We start from the raw sequence: 17,244 nt of genomic DNA, 5'->3' as shown, positions 1-17,244 counted from the left end.
CCTTACACTCTATTAATCCCACCTGCGGATGATCCTCCCTCCACATGGCTTTCAGTCCTCTGTACATGGCTGGCAGGTGGCGTCTCAGCTCCGCCCACTCCAGTCCCATCGCAATGAATGCGCCTCTAATCACTCGCATCCAGGGAATTTAATGTAATATGATAAACCATATTGAATACATTTTTATTTTCTGAATATACTAAATATTATTAAATGGTTTTTTTTAATTGTATCAAAATTAGATATAAAATTGACTTTGTTATATCACAAAATAATTTCTCCCTCATTTTATTTAAGTAAGAAGTAGGAAATTAGTTAAAAAAATTGTAATTTTTTTTAAGTGTATATATATGTATTTTATGTACATTTATATTAAATTATATATTTTTTTGTAAGTTTGGTTGGACTACATATTCATCATGTTTAAGATATCACTCTAATGAGAAGAGAAATTGAATAGATACCCTCATATTAAGAAATAGCTTAACAAAACACCTAATCACTATCTATCCAAAACCCATAAGCACATTAAATTATACTTTTAAAATATTTATAATACAAATAATATCGTTATTAATTTAATTAATCAAAATTATAATAATATATATATATATATTTATTAATACATTAATTAACTTAAAAAGATAATAACCAAATCTATTTTATAAATAAATATAAATATATAATTTAAAGAATTTGTAATAAATATAAATATATAATTTAAAGAATTTGTAATTAGTACAAAAGTGAAATTTGGCCTATACTAGTCTACCTCCGACTTGTCTTCCTCTTTATAAACCAAGCTACTTAAGAAAATTAATGGCCAGTTAAACTACATCCCAAAACTGAGAACTCGTCACCGTAATTCATAAAAATGTCGTAATTAAAATATACCATCTGCAAAGTCATTTTACACCGAAGTCAATATTGCGACTGACAATATTCAAATCATACAACCGTGGGATATTTTTATAAAATAGATGGTCAATTTTGCGACTAGCAGTATTCAAATTATCGTATAATATTTTATACAAATATATAATCACAAGTATAAAACAGACACGTGAACAAAATTACGACAGCAAAAGCACTGCTGAGGGCGACTGGTCCTACCGGTGGACGCCGGTGGTGGGTTGTCGACAGGTACAGGACTCGGCGGAAAAGGATCCGAAACTCGGCGGGCATATTTTTGCACTGCGATGTATGCCGCCCAACGTGCAAACAGCGATGGGTTGTACCTAAAATTCGACATCTGCTATGTGGAATTTAACCGATGAGGGTTTGCATTTTCTGTTTACGGCATTGTGCCGTGAAATTTTGATTCCTCTCGGTGGACTTTCGGTGGGACATCCACAGATTATACGGTTCTATTGATTTCTTTTCAGAGAATTCTGCATTGCAAAGGCCGGAGTGATTTTCTTTGGTTTCACTTGAGGCTTTGTGTTGGAACCGCCATTTCAATTGAAAACGAGGTAAGGGTTGGCACGTCTTACTGATTTCTGGTTTTGAATGCGCGAGATGGATGCAATTTAAAGAAAATCTGAGAATCGATGGAGAATTAGAGATTTTCATGGAAATGAATGCGTGATCGGAAGCTTCAAGTTTTGTCGCCCGTTTCAGCTCTTTAAATTAATGTGTGTGTATGTTTTAATAATTTAAAATTTCTAAATTCTTTCTTGACCGGCATTGTCTCGACCAGGCTTAGCGTGCCCCTCAAGCAAATCATCCTGTTGAATGTGAAAAGGAAACAGATCTTATCTATCCTGAAAAGAAATTAATCCAAGGCCGTGGCAATTGTTGGGAATTAGGACTTCTTCAGGTTAAATAACTACGTTTTATCATGAAAATTTTGATAAATGCACAAATCGAATAATTTAAGAGGTTTTTTTTTTTCTAGAAAGAATTTAGTATTATTATTGTGTTATTTGTTTCTTAATTTTAATGGAGTGGCATTTCCTGAATGAATGAGGATTGAGGGATCACTTTGACTCTAGAACCATACCACTCTAGTGCTCGATTTTCTTTCTCCTTTCGAAAGTAGCCAATTTAGCTTTAGCTGGTCCGATTTTTGTCTTATTTTTTAATCTTTGAACTAACAACATACTATATTGGAAGAAAAAAAGAGCATATCGATATATATCCAAAACCGTGTTGCGGCACCGATAGAAAATTTCCCCACAGGAAAGATTCACAGGGGCATCTGTAGCACCCATTACCGGTTCATACAGAATAAAACGCCAAAATCAGGGGGTAAACCCTTGTACTGACAACTGGTTGCACTACTGGCCGAAGCCATACCGTACATAACACCTCTAAAACCATAAAATTGAACCAGTGTTGCTAGTAAGCTAGGCCACATGGCGGATATACAAGCTAGTCTCGAAGGTTTGCTACAGACTCTAAGCAAACAGACAGGAGCAGATGACTTTGGATGAGTTTGGGTAGTTGGCTGGGGCCAGAGTTTGCATTTTGCCGTTCCACACTCTCTTGGAAGTCCATACAAGGCTGCTGTTTGTGAGGGGCCATGCTGGCCCTCAGATTCATGGATTCATCTGCTGCTGCCGCCATGATAGCGTGGCGCTTAAGCTCAATTAATTCCACAGAATAGTTACCATATATGAATTTGGATTCGTTATGGTTTGGAAAAAAGAATGCACGACCACATGCCTCCTTGCAGATCCTCGACCAACATGCGGAACACTGCTGGAAAGATAGTGTCCAAACAGGTCAGGAAGGCCAATGCAACTCCAACTGCAGTCGCTCGGGGCAACTGATCAAAGCTCCACATGGCAACGTTAACACACTAGCAGAAAAAATGCAGGTTGAAACCACCCAATTTCGCCCACATGAAGGGAGCAGGTGCCCATCTGTTCGGGGCTGTATTTGCAACCTAATCGAATCGAAATTCGACTGAAATTTTGTACGGAATCAATTACGCTCCACAGTATAGTGTAACTTGGGGATTTCACTATGCAAGGCAAGCACTGTAGGAACTTAGTGCACTTGATCATTCAACAACTTTGACATCTTTTTCAGGAGGCTTAGAATCATGTTTTGAAACTCGAGACTATTTTTCACAAGGTTCTGCTTGTGATGACAATTTGCTTTACTTCAATATCGATGTTAATAGCAAAACTGAAAATGAATTGTTGTATGGTGTTCCTTGTGGTTGCAGGATCTTCTTCTATGGCTTTTTTGCCTTCACCTTCCTTTACCTTCCTACTGCTGTTGATCTATTGGGTGATTGTCTCAAAGCTTTCTTTAAAGAGGTATTTGCACTTGAGGTTAGGTACCCCGCAAGTCTCTCAAAGTGAGAGGCTATGAGAGTGGGGTATCGCTTCTTGCTAAATGGGCTAGCTAGAAAGAGTTTTGGATTTATGCTGGCCCTGGAAAGTAGGAGGGAAAGGGAGAGAACTAAACAAGCGGGGATACACAAAGCAACAAGACACGCAAACAAAGGAGTTGGTGTAGAGAGGGGGGGTGTGGGTGATATGTACTAGGTGGAGGATCTAAGGGTTGGATCCTTATGCGTGTAGGGAGATGTGTAAAGGGAGGGAAGGGAACACCCATTGTTGTGCAAAGGGGCAAGGGAACATTTGAATTAATATTGATAAGATGGTTAGGTCTTAGAGAGCCAAGTAGCAAGTAAGGGGCATTAGATTCCCTTAAATAGAACATGGAGGAGTTAATTGAGTGTAGTAAGCCATTCATACAAGGTTAGGGACACTTATTATCAACATTCAATATTATGTTTAATCTCTGCCATAAGTCCATGTTGATCCATTATTCTGTTTAGGGTTGGATAGGATGAAAAACCTAGTGACCCTAGTGATTTCTACTCCCACTTTTTTGAGCAAGTTGATTGGCTTGTTGAGTAGGCATTACAAACAAGAAGGATTGAGGAGTGTGCAAGGATTGAGACACTTTTGTTCAATGTCTTAAATTTCCAGGTAGCCCACGCCCTTGCTCAATTGAATATTGAGGACTTTGATGTTCATCGGAAGTCTCCTTCAATCTTTGGGCCTTGGATACCAATGTCGATTATTAGGCTTAATCCCCTCATTAGTGCTTTTTGATCTTGGCATGGTTAGTTTACTTTATGCACATTTAGTTTGATTATGCCTTAACTAGGCCCCCTTGGTCATCTCTTATGGTGCCACTAGCTTGCATGACTTGGTGACCCATTGATTATCTACTCCCACATTTGTGAGCAAGTTGATTGGCTTGTTGAGTAGGCATGGAACACAAGCAAAGGGGATGCATTGGAATCATGTGCAAGGATTGAAGCACGTTTGGTTAATGCTTGTCTAGTTAGTCCCATCCTTTCTTAACTGAATACTGAGGAGTTTGATGACCAATTCAGAGTATCCTTGAATCTTTGGGCCCGTTATCACAAAATCTAGCAGCCTAGTGCAAAGCCTCACTAGGCACTCTATAGCTAGGGTAACAATAAGGTCGACCACCAATTGTCACCTCAGTGGCTTTTCTTAGTCCATTTTGTGGTTGGATATTATCCCCACAAGGAAGGCTTCCCCAAATAGGCCTCAGGGATTAACTAACCCAAGAAATCCCATGCTAAATACCCTCCTTAGAACGTGTTAATTAGACACCACAAAAATGTATTCAATAAGGTAGGGCTTTGAGTGAAAATGAGGTAGTGAGTTCAAAGAGCGTATGGTTAAGTCCATAGGGTTGAGATAAGTCCAGAAGATGCTCAAATAGGTTCCAAACACATGCTACCATTAAATACACAATTGCTACTATAAATTAGGGTTTGAAATTAGGACACTTTTCAACGTGCGGAATTTATGACAACAACTGTAAAATAGCCTATAAATGATGATAGACAATAACATATCAAAGGCTATTAAATAGGTAAACAAGATGAAGGCTAAAACAAAAATCTCAATGGTTGAAATGCACAAAACAACTAGGAAAATGCTAGACGTCTACCTTAGAATTATGGTTGAAAAATACATAAACATGACAGTTTTCCTTTTCAAATTATTAGATGTAAACCTAATCCTAGGCATATGACATTTAAGGTGTTTTATGCTATTTCAGTGCAGATTTTGCAAAACCCTAAACCTAGTTTACCATGAAAAATAAGAAAATATAAAATTTTAAGAAGATTGCACATAATGACTAATGCTTTCTATCATTTGGGTACATGGTGTCAAAAGGATGAGGTCAAAAGAAGACGACCTTGGATGGAGAAAGACAGAGAGAGGATAACCTATCAATCTAACCTTAGTGACTTTTACAAGGAGGAGATTCAACACCAAAGAACACCATTCTTAGTTTCCTTGATCGACACTTGGTGGCAAACCTTGCATATGGGACTTTTAGAGCCCATAAAGATACAATCATATCATGAAGGCTCATACAACCCTTAATTCTATGACATTAGCAAAATGGAAGAAAATACTCAATAAATTAGCACCATTCACCAAAGCATCGCTTCATCAATCCAAAGAAAGTCTATCCACACAATTTTATCTTCCCCAAGACAATTCGCTTCCCAGTGATCCATTGGATCCAAGTGAAAGAGAATAAACTAGTGCACTCTCCTCAATAGAGAAAAACGAGTGTGCGTGACAATGATCCAAGGCTGGAGCGACTTCCCTTTATTTATATGAGGGAAACCAAGTCAAATTAGCCTTAATTTGCACTAAAAACCCCAAAAATATAAGTTTTAGTGTTTACAAGTACAATGGGTTACAAGCTGACCTATAACATAGCTATCTCAATGTTAAAACATAACAAAGGCTCCCTTTTAAGCCACAAGTTTTCCAAACATGACATCATCCTCCATAGGTGAAGATCTCTCTCAAGCAAGGTGCTAGAAATGGGTCAAAGAGTGCTGCTCACCCCAAGTCATCTCCTCAGCATCAAGGGTGCATCCTTAAAAACATATCTCTCCTCAACCATATGTAATCATTAGTATGCCCCACATCATCACTCTAAGCCATGTAAGGTTGACATCCTAGCCCTAGAGCATGTCGTCATCATTGAGAACGAGAGTACCATCCCTGCAAAGGGATTACAAGTCATCCTCATCTTAAACAGGGCTTGGGAACAAGGAAACGCTCGTCAAGTAGGTATAAGGCCAGCTGGTGGGCATCTTGGGCTCACTGGAGGACATCATCAATCCTAGCAATGTCCTAGCTTCTTTGTGCAATGTTTTAGCTTCAAGAGAGAGAGAAAGTGACAAAAATTTGTGTTGGATCCATCCCAAGATCAATGCCCAGCTCAAGGTGGTCAACATTGTGGTAACAAGGTGTAGAAGTGCCATCATGCTCGGCTGGATGTCCTCATCAAGATGCAGGAGAAGTCTTAATCATCTCTCAAGGGATCATCAAGTGTATCTGGGAAGCAACATTTGAAGCATACTTTCAAGATCAAGTGAGATCGTTGTCATAGTTAGAATAACTATAAAGGTATCATAGTGGACCATATTTAATGCAAAAGGTACAAAAGTACTTCACACAAGCATTGTCTCTAATATCTTTCTAGCTGATGGTTTGTAAACAAGTTACCACACTTAGATGTGGAAGGGCTATACAAAAGCCTTATTGAGTGCTTCCATCCCTAAGGGGGGAATAGTACCTGGGCCAGCCCATCGATCAATAAGTGCATGTGAAAAGTGTCCATGGAATGGGACAAATTCACTGAAGAATGCCACCATCTTGGTACTAGCTTTTGGAGTTTCAACATTTGGAGTGAATAACGTGAAGAGGGAGCAATTGTGGGAACTGAGTTAACCCTATTCTCGACCTATTTTTACCATACGTCTGGTGCACCTTTGAATTTAATGATTTTCTTTTCTTTGTATAACATAACTTGGATTACAAGCTTCAATAGATACATTGATTACCTCTTAAAGATGTAGCATTTCATTGCTCACTGGGGTTGGGACATTCAATTTTTTATTTATTTGGATAGATCATGATATGCTAGAAATTTGGTGAGGGCTATTGAGGGGTGTAGAGCTCAGTCTAGGCTTTTGTCCATGCACTACAATATTGTTCCAACCATATTTTTCCTTTTATCATTTTCTTATATTGTGGCTATACAAGCTTTTGACTTTATTTCATCTTCATCAACCTCTTAAGGGAAAAGTTTCCGAGCGCTTTCCCAAAGATGAGGGTAAATGTGAGCTAGAACTAATGACATATAACAATTAACCCAAAGAATGGAGGTAGATAATAAGGGGTAAATGGAAAATGGTAGTATGGATTATCATTGACACACTATGTTAGTCAATGCCTCCTAATTGTCTCTGTCTTGGATAGTGGAAAGAAAGGTCCCAAGGATGGTCACACTGGACTAGGAGCGAGGGATAACCACCAAGGTGAAATGTGGGAACAAGAATACAATCAAGAGCGGTCAATCATCCAACTCTACTAATGATACATACTAGAATGCCCTTAACATTAAATAAAGCACACAATTATAGAAATGGTTAAAGCACCTTATGATAGATGACACACCTTCCTTCAAGAAGTAAGCTAGATGACAAAAGCACTAATCGGAGCATGGCTTGAGGGCTTTGGGAGATAACTATCTGTAGATTGTGATAGGGCTATTTGTTGGCAAGTTGAAGAAGCAGGAGAAAAGTTTTCTCCTAGGGGTCACCCACGTGGGTGGGTAACAGGGCCTTAGACACCAAAGTCAATTACTAGGCTACCCCTCAATAGTGCTTTTCCATCTTGGCATGGTTAGTGGGCCTTATGCACAGTTAGTTTGATGATGCCTTAACTAGCCCCCCTTGGTCATCACTTGTGGGGTCACCCACGTGGGTGGGTAACAGGGCCTTAGACACCAAAGTCAATTACTAGGCTACCCCTCAATAGTGCTTTTCCATCTTGGCATGGTTAGTGGGCCTTATGCACAGTTAGTTTGATGATGCCTTAACTAGCCCCCCTTGGTCATCACTTGTGGTGCCACTAGCTTGCATGACTTGGACGACCCTAGTGATTATCTACACCCACATTTGTGAGCAAGTTGATTGGCTTGTTGAGCAGGCATGGTACACAAGCGAATTGGACATATTGGAATTGTGTGCAAGGTTCGAGGCACTTTTGATCAATGCCTTAAGTTTCCAGTTAGCCCCACCCTTGCCCAACTAAATATTGAGGAGTTTGATGACCACTTGGGAGTCTCCTTCAATCGTTGGGCCTTACATATCAAAGTCAATTGCTAGGTTCATACCCCTCACTAGTGCTTTTCCACTTTGGAATGCTTAGTGCACTTTTTGTGCATTTAGTTTTATTATGCCTTAATTAGGCCCCCTTGGTCATCTCTTATGGTGCCACTAGCTTGCATTACTTGCGTTGCCCCCTAAGGTCTAGCCAAAACTAAGCTTACGTTAGGAAGGGCTTGCTTTTTTCACATAATTGGTGGTGTATTGGCAAGGCTTTTGACCTTGGTGCATTCTGTTTCTATTTTTTTTGCATTTTTATTACAGCGTTTGCATGTGCATTGTTTTTACAAGTTTGTGCATTTTTTCTTTATTTTGTTACAACGTTCATGGCTTAATCAAGGGCAGTAGGGAAGGGGCAAAGGAAGGGGAAGAATGTCCCCATTATAGATGTTCCTCCTGTTCTAGTTTCATCAGGGTCTGCAAGTGTTCCCTCTATTGGAAGTGGGGCTGCAACAACAACTTCAAATGTTTAGGGAAGAATTAATTTAGAAAGACAATAGGCTCAAGAAAACAAACATCCCTCGTGGAAGTATGTCAGAAGAGAGCAAGGGCCAGGCAACAAGTTGAAGGGAGGAGGAAATGTTGCTTGGAAATGCAGCTATGACAACAATCATTTCATGAGCACATATTACCATGTGAAATCTCATTTGTTGGCTTTCCCAGGTTGTGGAATTGCAACATGTACACACGTGTCTTTAGCTAAGAGGAAAGAAATGGAAAAAGAGGCCAATGTTGGTATGGAAAAGGTGGTTGTAACATCTAAAAAAGATAAGAATGAGGTCCCCTTTCATTATTGAGGAAAAACAACAACAAATTTCCATTTGAGAGTTTTGGTGGGGGACAAGCAACAATAAGAAAGGCAGTGGCACTTGGTCCAATGGACAAGATTTTTTAGAAAGAGAAACAGGAAGAGCTTGATCTCACCATGGCATTCTTTTTCTATCAGAACTTTATATCCTTTAATGTTGCACGCTCACCTTTATTTATTGAGATGTGCCAAGCTCTAACTCAAGGGGCTCTATCAGGGGATGTGCGTCCTAGGTCAGAGAAGCTTAGAACCACATTATTGACTAAGGCAAAGAAAGAGTTGGACAAAATGCTTGAGCTTATTAAATTAGCATGGCCAACATCTGGGGTTAGTATTGTTTCTCATGGATGGACAGATCCAGCACGCCACTCACTCATCAACTTCATGGTGTCTTCCTTGAATGGTCTAGTTTTCTTGAAATCAGTGGATGCACTTGGAAAATACAAGGATGCACAATATATGGGTGAGTTGTTCATTAAATTTATTGAAGATGTAGGTGTTGATTCTTGTGTGCAAATCATTACAGATAATGCACTTGTTTGCAAGGCTGCTGGCATGATTGTGGAAGCTAAATATCCACAAGTATTTTGGACACCTTGCATTGTCCATTCCTTGAATTTAGCACTTAAAACTATTGCTTCTGATGTGCTTTGGATTGGAAGTATTATTGAGGATGCACGACATATCCACAACTTTGTACAAAATCATACAAATGCCCTCACAATCTACAAGGAGTACACCAATCTATCATTGTTGAAGATTGCACATACACGGTTTGCCTTTTCATTCATCATGTTGAAGAGGTTGAGGGAGGTCAAGATCACTCTTGGGGCCATGGTTATTTCAGATTTTTCATCTTTTTGGAGAAAGACAGATCAAGCAGCCTCAAAAAGAGTGAAGGACACAGTGTTAGATGATGCTTGGTGGGAGAGGGTAGATCTACTTATTAAGATCATGGACCCTATCATTTCTTTGCTACGATTTGCAGATACAGACCAACCCATCCTAGGAGAGGTTTATGAGGGATGGGATTCCATGATTGAGTCTGCGAGGAGCATTATTTTACAGAGTGAGTGACCCGAGTATGAGACATCATCAGAGGCCTTCTTCACCACCATACAATATATTCTTGTCAGCAGATGGGACAAGAATTGCACACCTTTGCATTGTTTGGCTCACTCATTGAACCCAAAATATTACAACCATGAGTGGCTGAATGGTGGACTTTTTGCAGATTCCCTCCTCACATGGATGGTGAAATTTCGTAGGGGAGGAAGGATGCATTGAGGTGGCTTTTTCAGGATAGAGCATCCCTTGATGAGGTGGAGGATGCCTTTGCAGAGTTTTCCATTGACACTAGTTGATTTTCATGATATGATGTGATTAGAGATAGGGGGGCTAAGAAGCCCTATTCTTAGTGGGCAACTCATGGGGCCATAAGCCCTCCTCTATAGCAGTCAACCATGAGTCTCCCCTCTTAGGTGACTTCATCCTCTTGTTGCGAGAGGAATTGGAGTACATATGGGAATTTGTATAGTGTCAAGAAGAGCAGGCTTGAGCAGTCCAGGTCAGAGACAATGGTGTATGTGCACACCAACCTTCGTCTTATTTACAGGCAGAGGGATGAGTGGCTGAAGGGAAAGACAAAGATGTGGGATGTCTTTCCTGATGATATGGGTTTGGACAACAGTGTTGAGTTGGCATTGGCCAACTTGGATCTTAATGAGCTAGTGCTAGAGCTTGTCACTTTTGATGATGGTGATACTATTGAGGGGTCATCCTCCACACCAGCAGATGCAGAGATGACATTAGATACAAAGGAGGATGCAGCACAGGAGAGCAATGATGACCCTCATGATGACAATATGTTGATTTTGATGATGATGATTGATGACTCATGAGCTACCTACTACCTTGTACTTGTAGTTGTTTTCATTTTGTATTTGCTATTTTTATTTGCCATTGACATTGCAACTACCTATGTAACACATTTTGATTTTGATGACTTAATGAGAAAACTACAGTTTCTTGTCTTTCTCCTATTGGATCATTGATGTATTTGTCACAATTGTATTTGTATGCATAATGTTACATTCGAAATTTCAAGAGAGCGAAATTTTAGGAGGCCAAAATTTTAGGAGAGCGAAATTTCAGGAGGTCGAAATTTCAGGAGAGCAAAATTTTAGGAGGCCGAAATTTCAGGAGAGCGAAATTTCAGGAGACCGAATATCTGGATAATTTGACCAAGCGTTTACCTCCTTTGACTGCATTTTTGTGAGGGCTCTCTATTTGGGTAGGCCGCATTTTCGGGCACTTAAATCGAGGCCAAACATTGACTGTTGACTATCGTTGATTGTAGCTAGGGTTGACTGCAAGTGGGCTGTTTGACCAGCGTTGACTGCAGTTAGGGCTAACCATAGGTGCGCTGCTTGACCAGAGTTTGATTGGGCTGAATTTCACTGTTTTGAGGGTTGTTTTATCTTGTTGTTTGGACGCTGAAGTTGACTAAAGTTGACCGATTTGCTGAGGGTCAAATCTGCCCTGTTGACCCACGTTGACTTTTCTGGTTAGGGCTCCTTTGCTGCTATTATAAATTATCAGATTTGTAAATTGTACTATCTCTCTTTGCTGACTATTGAAGACTAAAAGAAGATTTGATCAAGGGTTCCCCACATTGGGGTTTGTCCCTGGCTCATGCCACATCTTGTGTCCTTTTGTCTTGGCTTGTCTTCTACTGTTTATGTTTATGTTCTATCTGCATTTTAATATCATGTTGATGTGATTGCTAATTTGAATATTGATATTGGGCTAATAAAGAAATTGAAGTAAAATTGCTCTAAAGCATAGAACATACCATTGTTGCCTAAAATTAACATATATATATATATATATATATATAATAAAATAATATATAATGTTTAGAAAAAAGTCTTTCGGATTAATCACATCGTAAGGATTGGGTCGACGTTTCGAACCAACTAATGTGGTTCATCCTCAGGACAAGGTGAGAAATCAATTGATCTGAGAGAATAAATAGCAAGGATGCATCATAGTACAGAGTTAGCCATTCAGAATTAGTCGTTGGTGAAGTGAGATTATTTAGGAGAGATTAATTAATATTTAGTTAGAAACTAGCTGTTATGTAATATCTAATTATTTATTATCGAAATTGTCAAAGTTTATTAATTTAAATAATAATATAATCAAGTAAAATAATATTATAAGCTAGGGTTGACTTAGTCAATATAAATAAGGAATGAAACTAGCCGTTATAATAATATTTAAATAATAATATAATCAAGTAAAATAATATTATAAGTTAGGGTTGACCTAGTCAATATAAATAAGGAATGAAACTAGCCGTTATAATAATATTAATTAGTTTATTTATGTAATGTTATTGGTAAGGGTTAACCTATTAGGTGGAAAATTAGCCGTTAAAAATAATTAATTAATATAATAATATTTGGTTAAAAGTTAGTTGTTGTTGTTGTTTTTTTTTTCACAGAAACGGGTATGAGCTTTCATTAACTGGGCGGCCAAAAGCCATAAATTCGGTTGCAAAGATGGGGTAGATTTTTTGCTTGACTTTTCAGCCAGCGAGCTATGCCACCTACTCTTAACAGGATCTTCTTATTACATTTAACAAAGTGAGTTTCTGCTGCTAGTTTCCCAAGATGGAAGATACAAACAAACTGATGTAGAAGGAGACAAAAAAACATTTCTCTTTAGGGAATTGGGTCCCAAAGAATTTCGTTGTCTTTGAGAAGGGAACCAACGTCTAGCTGAGCTGCCTTGTTGGCCTCGCTGTTTGCTTCTTTGTTATTTGTTCTTAAGACATGGAAGTACTTCAACTTCATGGACTTTGTCTTACCTTTGATCCTCGAAATTATCCTTGCAAGCTGCAAGTCTGCTGAGTTGGAATTGGTCGCCAAGGCTTGGATAATCACCTGGGAATCTCCAAAGACATTTGCCTCCTTATAGCCCAGGTCCTTGAGGAATTTAGTTCCTTGGTAGAGGGCCATCGCTTCCGCTTGAATGCTTGTGGAGTGGCCTAATCCCCAAGCGAATCTATGCACCCCTGTTCTGTCTGAACTTATGATAATACCTTCGGCTCCCGCAGTGCCTGGGTTCCCTTTAGCAGCCCCATCGAAGAAGAGAGATGGAAGAGCTTGGATGGACAACCAACTTTGGAATTCGTGTTCATTTTTTCTGATTTGCCAATCTTTGCAAGGAGAAGAGAAGCTGTTGGCTTTTGGGAATTTAAAGTTTAGAGCAGATCCTAGCTCTATGTCCTGCTGGGTTAAGTATTTGTCGTCCCCTTTATCTTCCAGCCACTCAGCTAGTTGGCATTTTGCTGCATTGGCCACTAGTCTAAAATCCTATTCCTTATTTCGAAAAATTCTTCGGTTCCTTTCCAGCCATACTTGCCAGTTGATGAACTTTGGTAAAGCACTCCAAGCTGACTTGACTGTTTTATTTTTTGGGGAATAGCCTGGGTATTTGGTCATCCAATTCGCAAATAGATCCTGGACTGCTGTTGGAAAGGCGATTTTATAATTCCAGGTGCTTAGGAGCTCTTGCCATATAGAGATTGTGTATCTGCATTCAATCATGATGTGGCGAGCAGATTCAGAGTTTTCCTTGCATAGAGAGCATCTAGACGGTCCATAGAAGCCCCTTTTCAGGAGCTTGTCTTTAGTCAAAATTTTCTGATGGCAGAGGAGCCAGCAGAAGTGGTCCACCTTGGGGATTGAAGGAGTTTTCCAAATGCCGCTCCAGGGAGCAGGGTTGGGAGGCACTTGAGGCCTCTCCAGGAGTTTGGCGTAGCCCTGAGCAACAGAGTAGCCTGATCGACTCGTTCCCCAGCCTTTCACGTCTTGGTTGGTTTTTCGGAGCGATCCCATGCAAATTCGTGATAAGAGTGCTCAGGTTAGCGCGAAGATAGGAAGGGACTGCGAGTTGCTTCCACCCCAACCACGCATTTTCCTCCCAAGTTGATAGATCCCACAACGTGTTTATGCTGGCTTCTGCCATCTAGCATTGTAGATCTGGCATGCTCCTTGCTTCTGCCAGCGGAGGTCTATTAAGAATGCTATCATTCCAAATATGTATGCGCTTTCCATTGCCTGGGATCTAATATGCATGATTCCTTATCAATGAACTGGTTTTGCTGATAAACTTGCTGAAAGGCGAATTGAATTTGTTCTTGGGCTGCTCCAGACATCTAGTTCTCGGTCCTCTAAAGTATTTTCTCCATAACGCAATTTGCACCCAACCAGGATTTGGGGATATGATTTTCCAAATTATTTTGGCTCCCATGGCTAAGTTTTGGGCATTGAGATCCTTAAAATTCAAGCCTCCCTCCTGAAGCGGTCTCATGAATGTATCCCAATTTACCAGCGAAATTCTTTTCTCGTTTTGTTTACCTCCCTTCCAGAAAAAAGTTCTGATTAGATCTTCGATTTTTTTTTTATGATTCCTACAGGTTCCAATAGAACTGAGAATTTAAATAGGGGAAGGCTGCTGAGTACTAATTTTATGAGAACTGATTTCCTTGCTATATTTAACCAGGAGGACCCCTAGGACTGCATTTTTAGTTTAAATTTGTTTAACTGAGGTAGCCAGTCTTTATTCAACACCCTTGAATGAAAGATGGGCAATCCTAGATACTTGAAAGACGACCATGAAACTGAGATTGCAAAACCCAGGCAGCGAGCAATGGAGCTTGCAGTTGAGGCAGGAACATTCCAGCTGTAGATGTGACATTTGGTGTTGTTTAGGACACTGCCCGAAACCTTGCAATATTCTTCCAGAACTTCTTTAAATTTGGATGCTGAATGAGGTGTTGCAGCCCCCAGCAAAATAGTGTCATCCGCGAAGAGGGCGTGATTGATTCTTTTGACCCCTCTAGCTATGCACAGGCCTGATATGTCTTGATCTTGTTGCTTTCGTTGTAGATGGAAGCTGAGAACAGCGGCCTGAAGTACAAAAAGGAGTGGAGACAGGGGGCACCCCTGCCTCAGCCCTCTAGTGGCTTTGAAGAAGTCAACTGCCCTTCCGTTCACCAATGGGGCAATCCATGGCTCCGAGATGCAGGCTCTAATCCACTTGATAAAGCTTGGACTGAACCCCATTTTTTGCAAAACATCAAACAAAAAACTATGCCTAACTCGATCAAAAGCATTTGCAAGATCTAGTTTGACGACCATACCTTTTTCCTTTCGGTGAAGACTGGAATGGATCGCCTCTTGGACCAGCACGAAATTGTCCACCAGTTGCCTTCCATGGATAAATCCACCTTGATTGTCCGGGATGATTTTGGGGAGGATCCTTTTCAACCTGTTGGCTATCACTTTAGTTATGACTTTGTACCCAATATTGCATAGGGAAATTGGACGAAATCTGTTGAAGGAGTTTGCTCCTTTCTCCTTAGGAATGAGGGTGAGGAAGGCTGAGTTTGTACAACCACCTATCTTTTGGCAATCTTGAGATTTCTGTATCATTTTGTAAAATTCCTTCTCTACAATCTGCCAACAGACCTAGAGAAACCTGGGCGTGAAACCATCTGGCCCCGGGGCTTTGTCCGGGTCCATTGAGAAGAGGGCTTCCTTAACTTCCTTCAACGTGATTTTTGATTCAAGAGATTGATTCATTTTAGAGGAGATCATATTAGGGACAACGTCCAACAGGTCAGCGTTGAATTCAGCTCCTGATTCCTCTCTATACAGCTGTTCAAAATGATCAGTAGCTGCTTTTTTTATGTTGTTAAAGTCCTTCAAAACGTGGTTATCTTCCTTTATTTCGTTGATGGTGTTGCGGCCTTTCCTGGCCTGGGTTTGTTTGTGGAAGTATGAGGTGTTTCTATCTCCAGATTTGAGCCAGAGGCTTCTGGACTTGAGCCTCCAGAATTCTTCCTCTGCCAGGCAGGCCTTGTGGAAGTTTTGTTGGAGTTTGGCCTTCTTTTCTAACTCGTCCTTAGTGATTTCTGCAGTTTCAATATGCAGATGCTGTCTTTCTAACTCACTTTGGATTTTTTTCCTTTCTGTTGCAGGATTTGACAGGGTCTTGGCCCAATTTCTTAGCATGTTTTTAACTCTTCTGATTTTTTCCTCCCACATAAAAAACGCTGATCCACTGACAGGCTTTTTCCAGCACTCTCTGATCTTATCCATGAAATCCTTTGCTTTGATCCACAGGGAGCTGAATCTCCCAGATCCTTAGGGGTCAACAGTTCAAGACTTATGGGTTTACTGTCTGATATGCTGCTGTGGAGGATGTGCGATCTGGCTTCTAAACCAAGGAGCAGAAAGGAACTTTGCACCAAGAATCTGTCCAGTCTTGCCGCTATGTGTCCCAGGCCAACCCTTTTGTTTGACCACGTGTACTTGCCAATAGCCGGCTTGATATCTATTAGGTCCCAATCCTGCATGAGGTCATCTACTGATTCTCTTGCCGGATCTCTAACTATACTGCCTCCTCTTTTTTCTGACGAGAGGAGGGTGAGGTTCAGGTCTCCGGCAATGATTATATTTTCTAAGTTTTCTAGATCTGCCAAATTTTTGATGGAATCCCAACATGATTTTTTTTCCCCTGCATTGTTAGGAGCATATACATTTACCAAGCAAATAGTTTCCTTAGATTCTAAGTGCTGTAATTTTAAGAGAATCCAATGAGTATTGAAGGACTCAGAGATAAGAGAGAACTTATTTGGATTCCACAGCGACCCGAGACCTCTTGATGCTCCACGGGCAGAGGTTGCTTTTGCTCCTTTTTTCCAAAATTTTTTGCTTGCTTGGAGGAAAATTGAGTCCTCCAATTTAGTCTCCTGGATGAGAAGAATGTCCGGGGCTTCCAGTCTTATTAGGCTATTCATAGCTTCTTCCTTGGCTTTGGAGCCCATTCCCCTACAATTCCAGGAGACTATCTTCATCATTTACTTTTGCTGTGTTGAGCCCCTTTGGAGCTCTGAGTTTGGATCCTCTTCATCTTCGGGGTTTTAGCTAGGAGTTTCTCTAGTTTATCTAGCCTTGAAGCTTGTCTTTATATGTCTCTTGGTCTCTTTTTTCCTTTGTTGACATCCTGCCTCTCGTAGTTCTTCTGGGGGTAGATTGTGATTCCCCTATCTCCCCTTCTTCCTCCGATTCCTCGGACTCTTGAGTTTCCTCTTCATCTTCTGACAATTTCTCTTTGGGTCTCTCTGGTATGCTTATGGATTTGGTCGGAGAGA

The 17,244-nt window shown here is 40.2% G+C and overlaps 1 protein-coding gene and 1 long non-coding RNA gene across 2 annotated transcripts; one reads left to right on the top strand and one right to left on the bottom strand.

The window, feature by feature from the left end:
- The first annotated feature begins 1,088 nt into the window (after positions 1-1,088).
- Positions 1,089-1,757, top strand: LOC149230506 (uncharacterized). The gene is made up of 2 exons (XR_016247378.1): positions 1,089-1,472; positions 1,700-1,757. It is a non-coding gene; the product is annotated as an uncharacterized LOC149230506 (long non-coding RNA).
- An 11,639-nt stretch (positions 1,758-13,396) lies between these two features.
- LOC149230505 (uncharacterized) lies at positions 13,397-13,921 on the bottom strand. The gene has a single exon (XM_089381335.1). The coding sequence runs from the start codon at positions 13,919-13,921 to the stop codon at positions 13,397-13,399; it is 525 nt and encodes a 174-aa protein (XP_089237461.1).
- Positions 13,922-17,244: the final 3,323 nt, after the last annotated feature.

The sequence above is a fragment of the Pinus tabuliformis genome, chromosome J (assembly GCF_031772625.1).
Source record: "Pinus tabuliformis cultivar Carrire ecotype Pingquan chromosome J, CPIR1, whole genome shotgun sequence".
NCBI lineage: Eukaryota > Viridiplantae > Streptophyta > Pinopsida > Pinales > Pinaceae > Pinus > Pinus tabuliformis.
The sequence above is the reverse complement of the archived record's forward strand: the minus strand, read 5'-3'. Positions and strand labels throughout refer to the sequence as shown.

Bases quoted from the DNA above. Each gene is read 5' to 3' on its own strand.
- LOC149230505 (XM_089381335.1), bottom strand. From the start codon at position 13,921: ATGGGATCGCTCCGAAAAACCAACCAAGACGTGAAAGGCTGGGGAACG.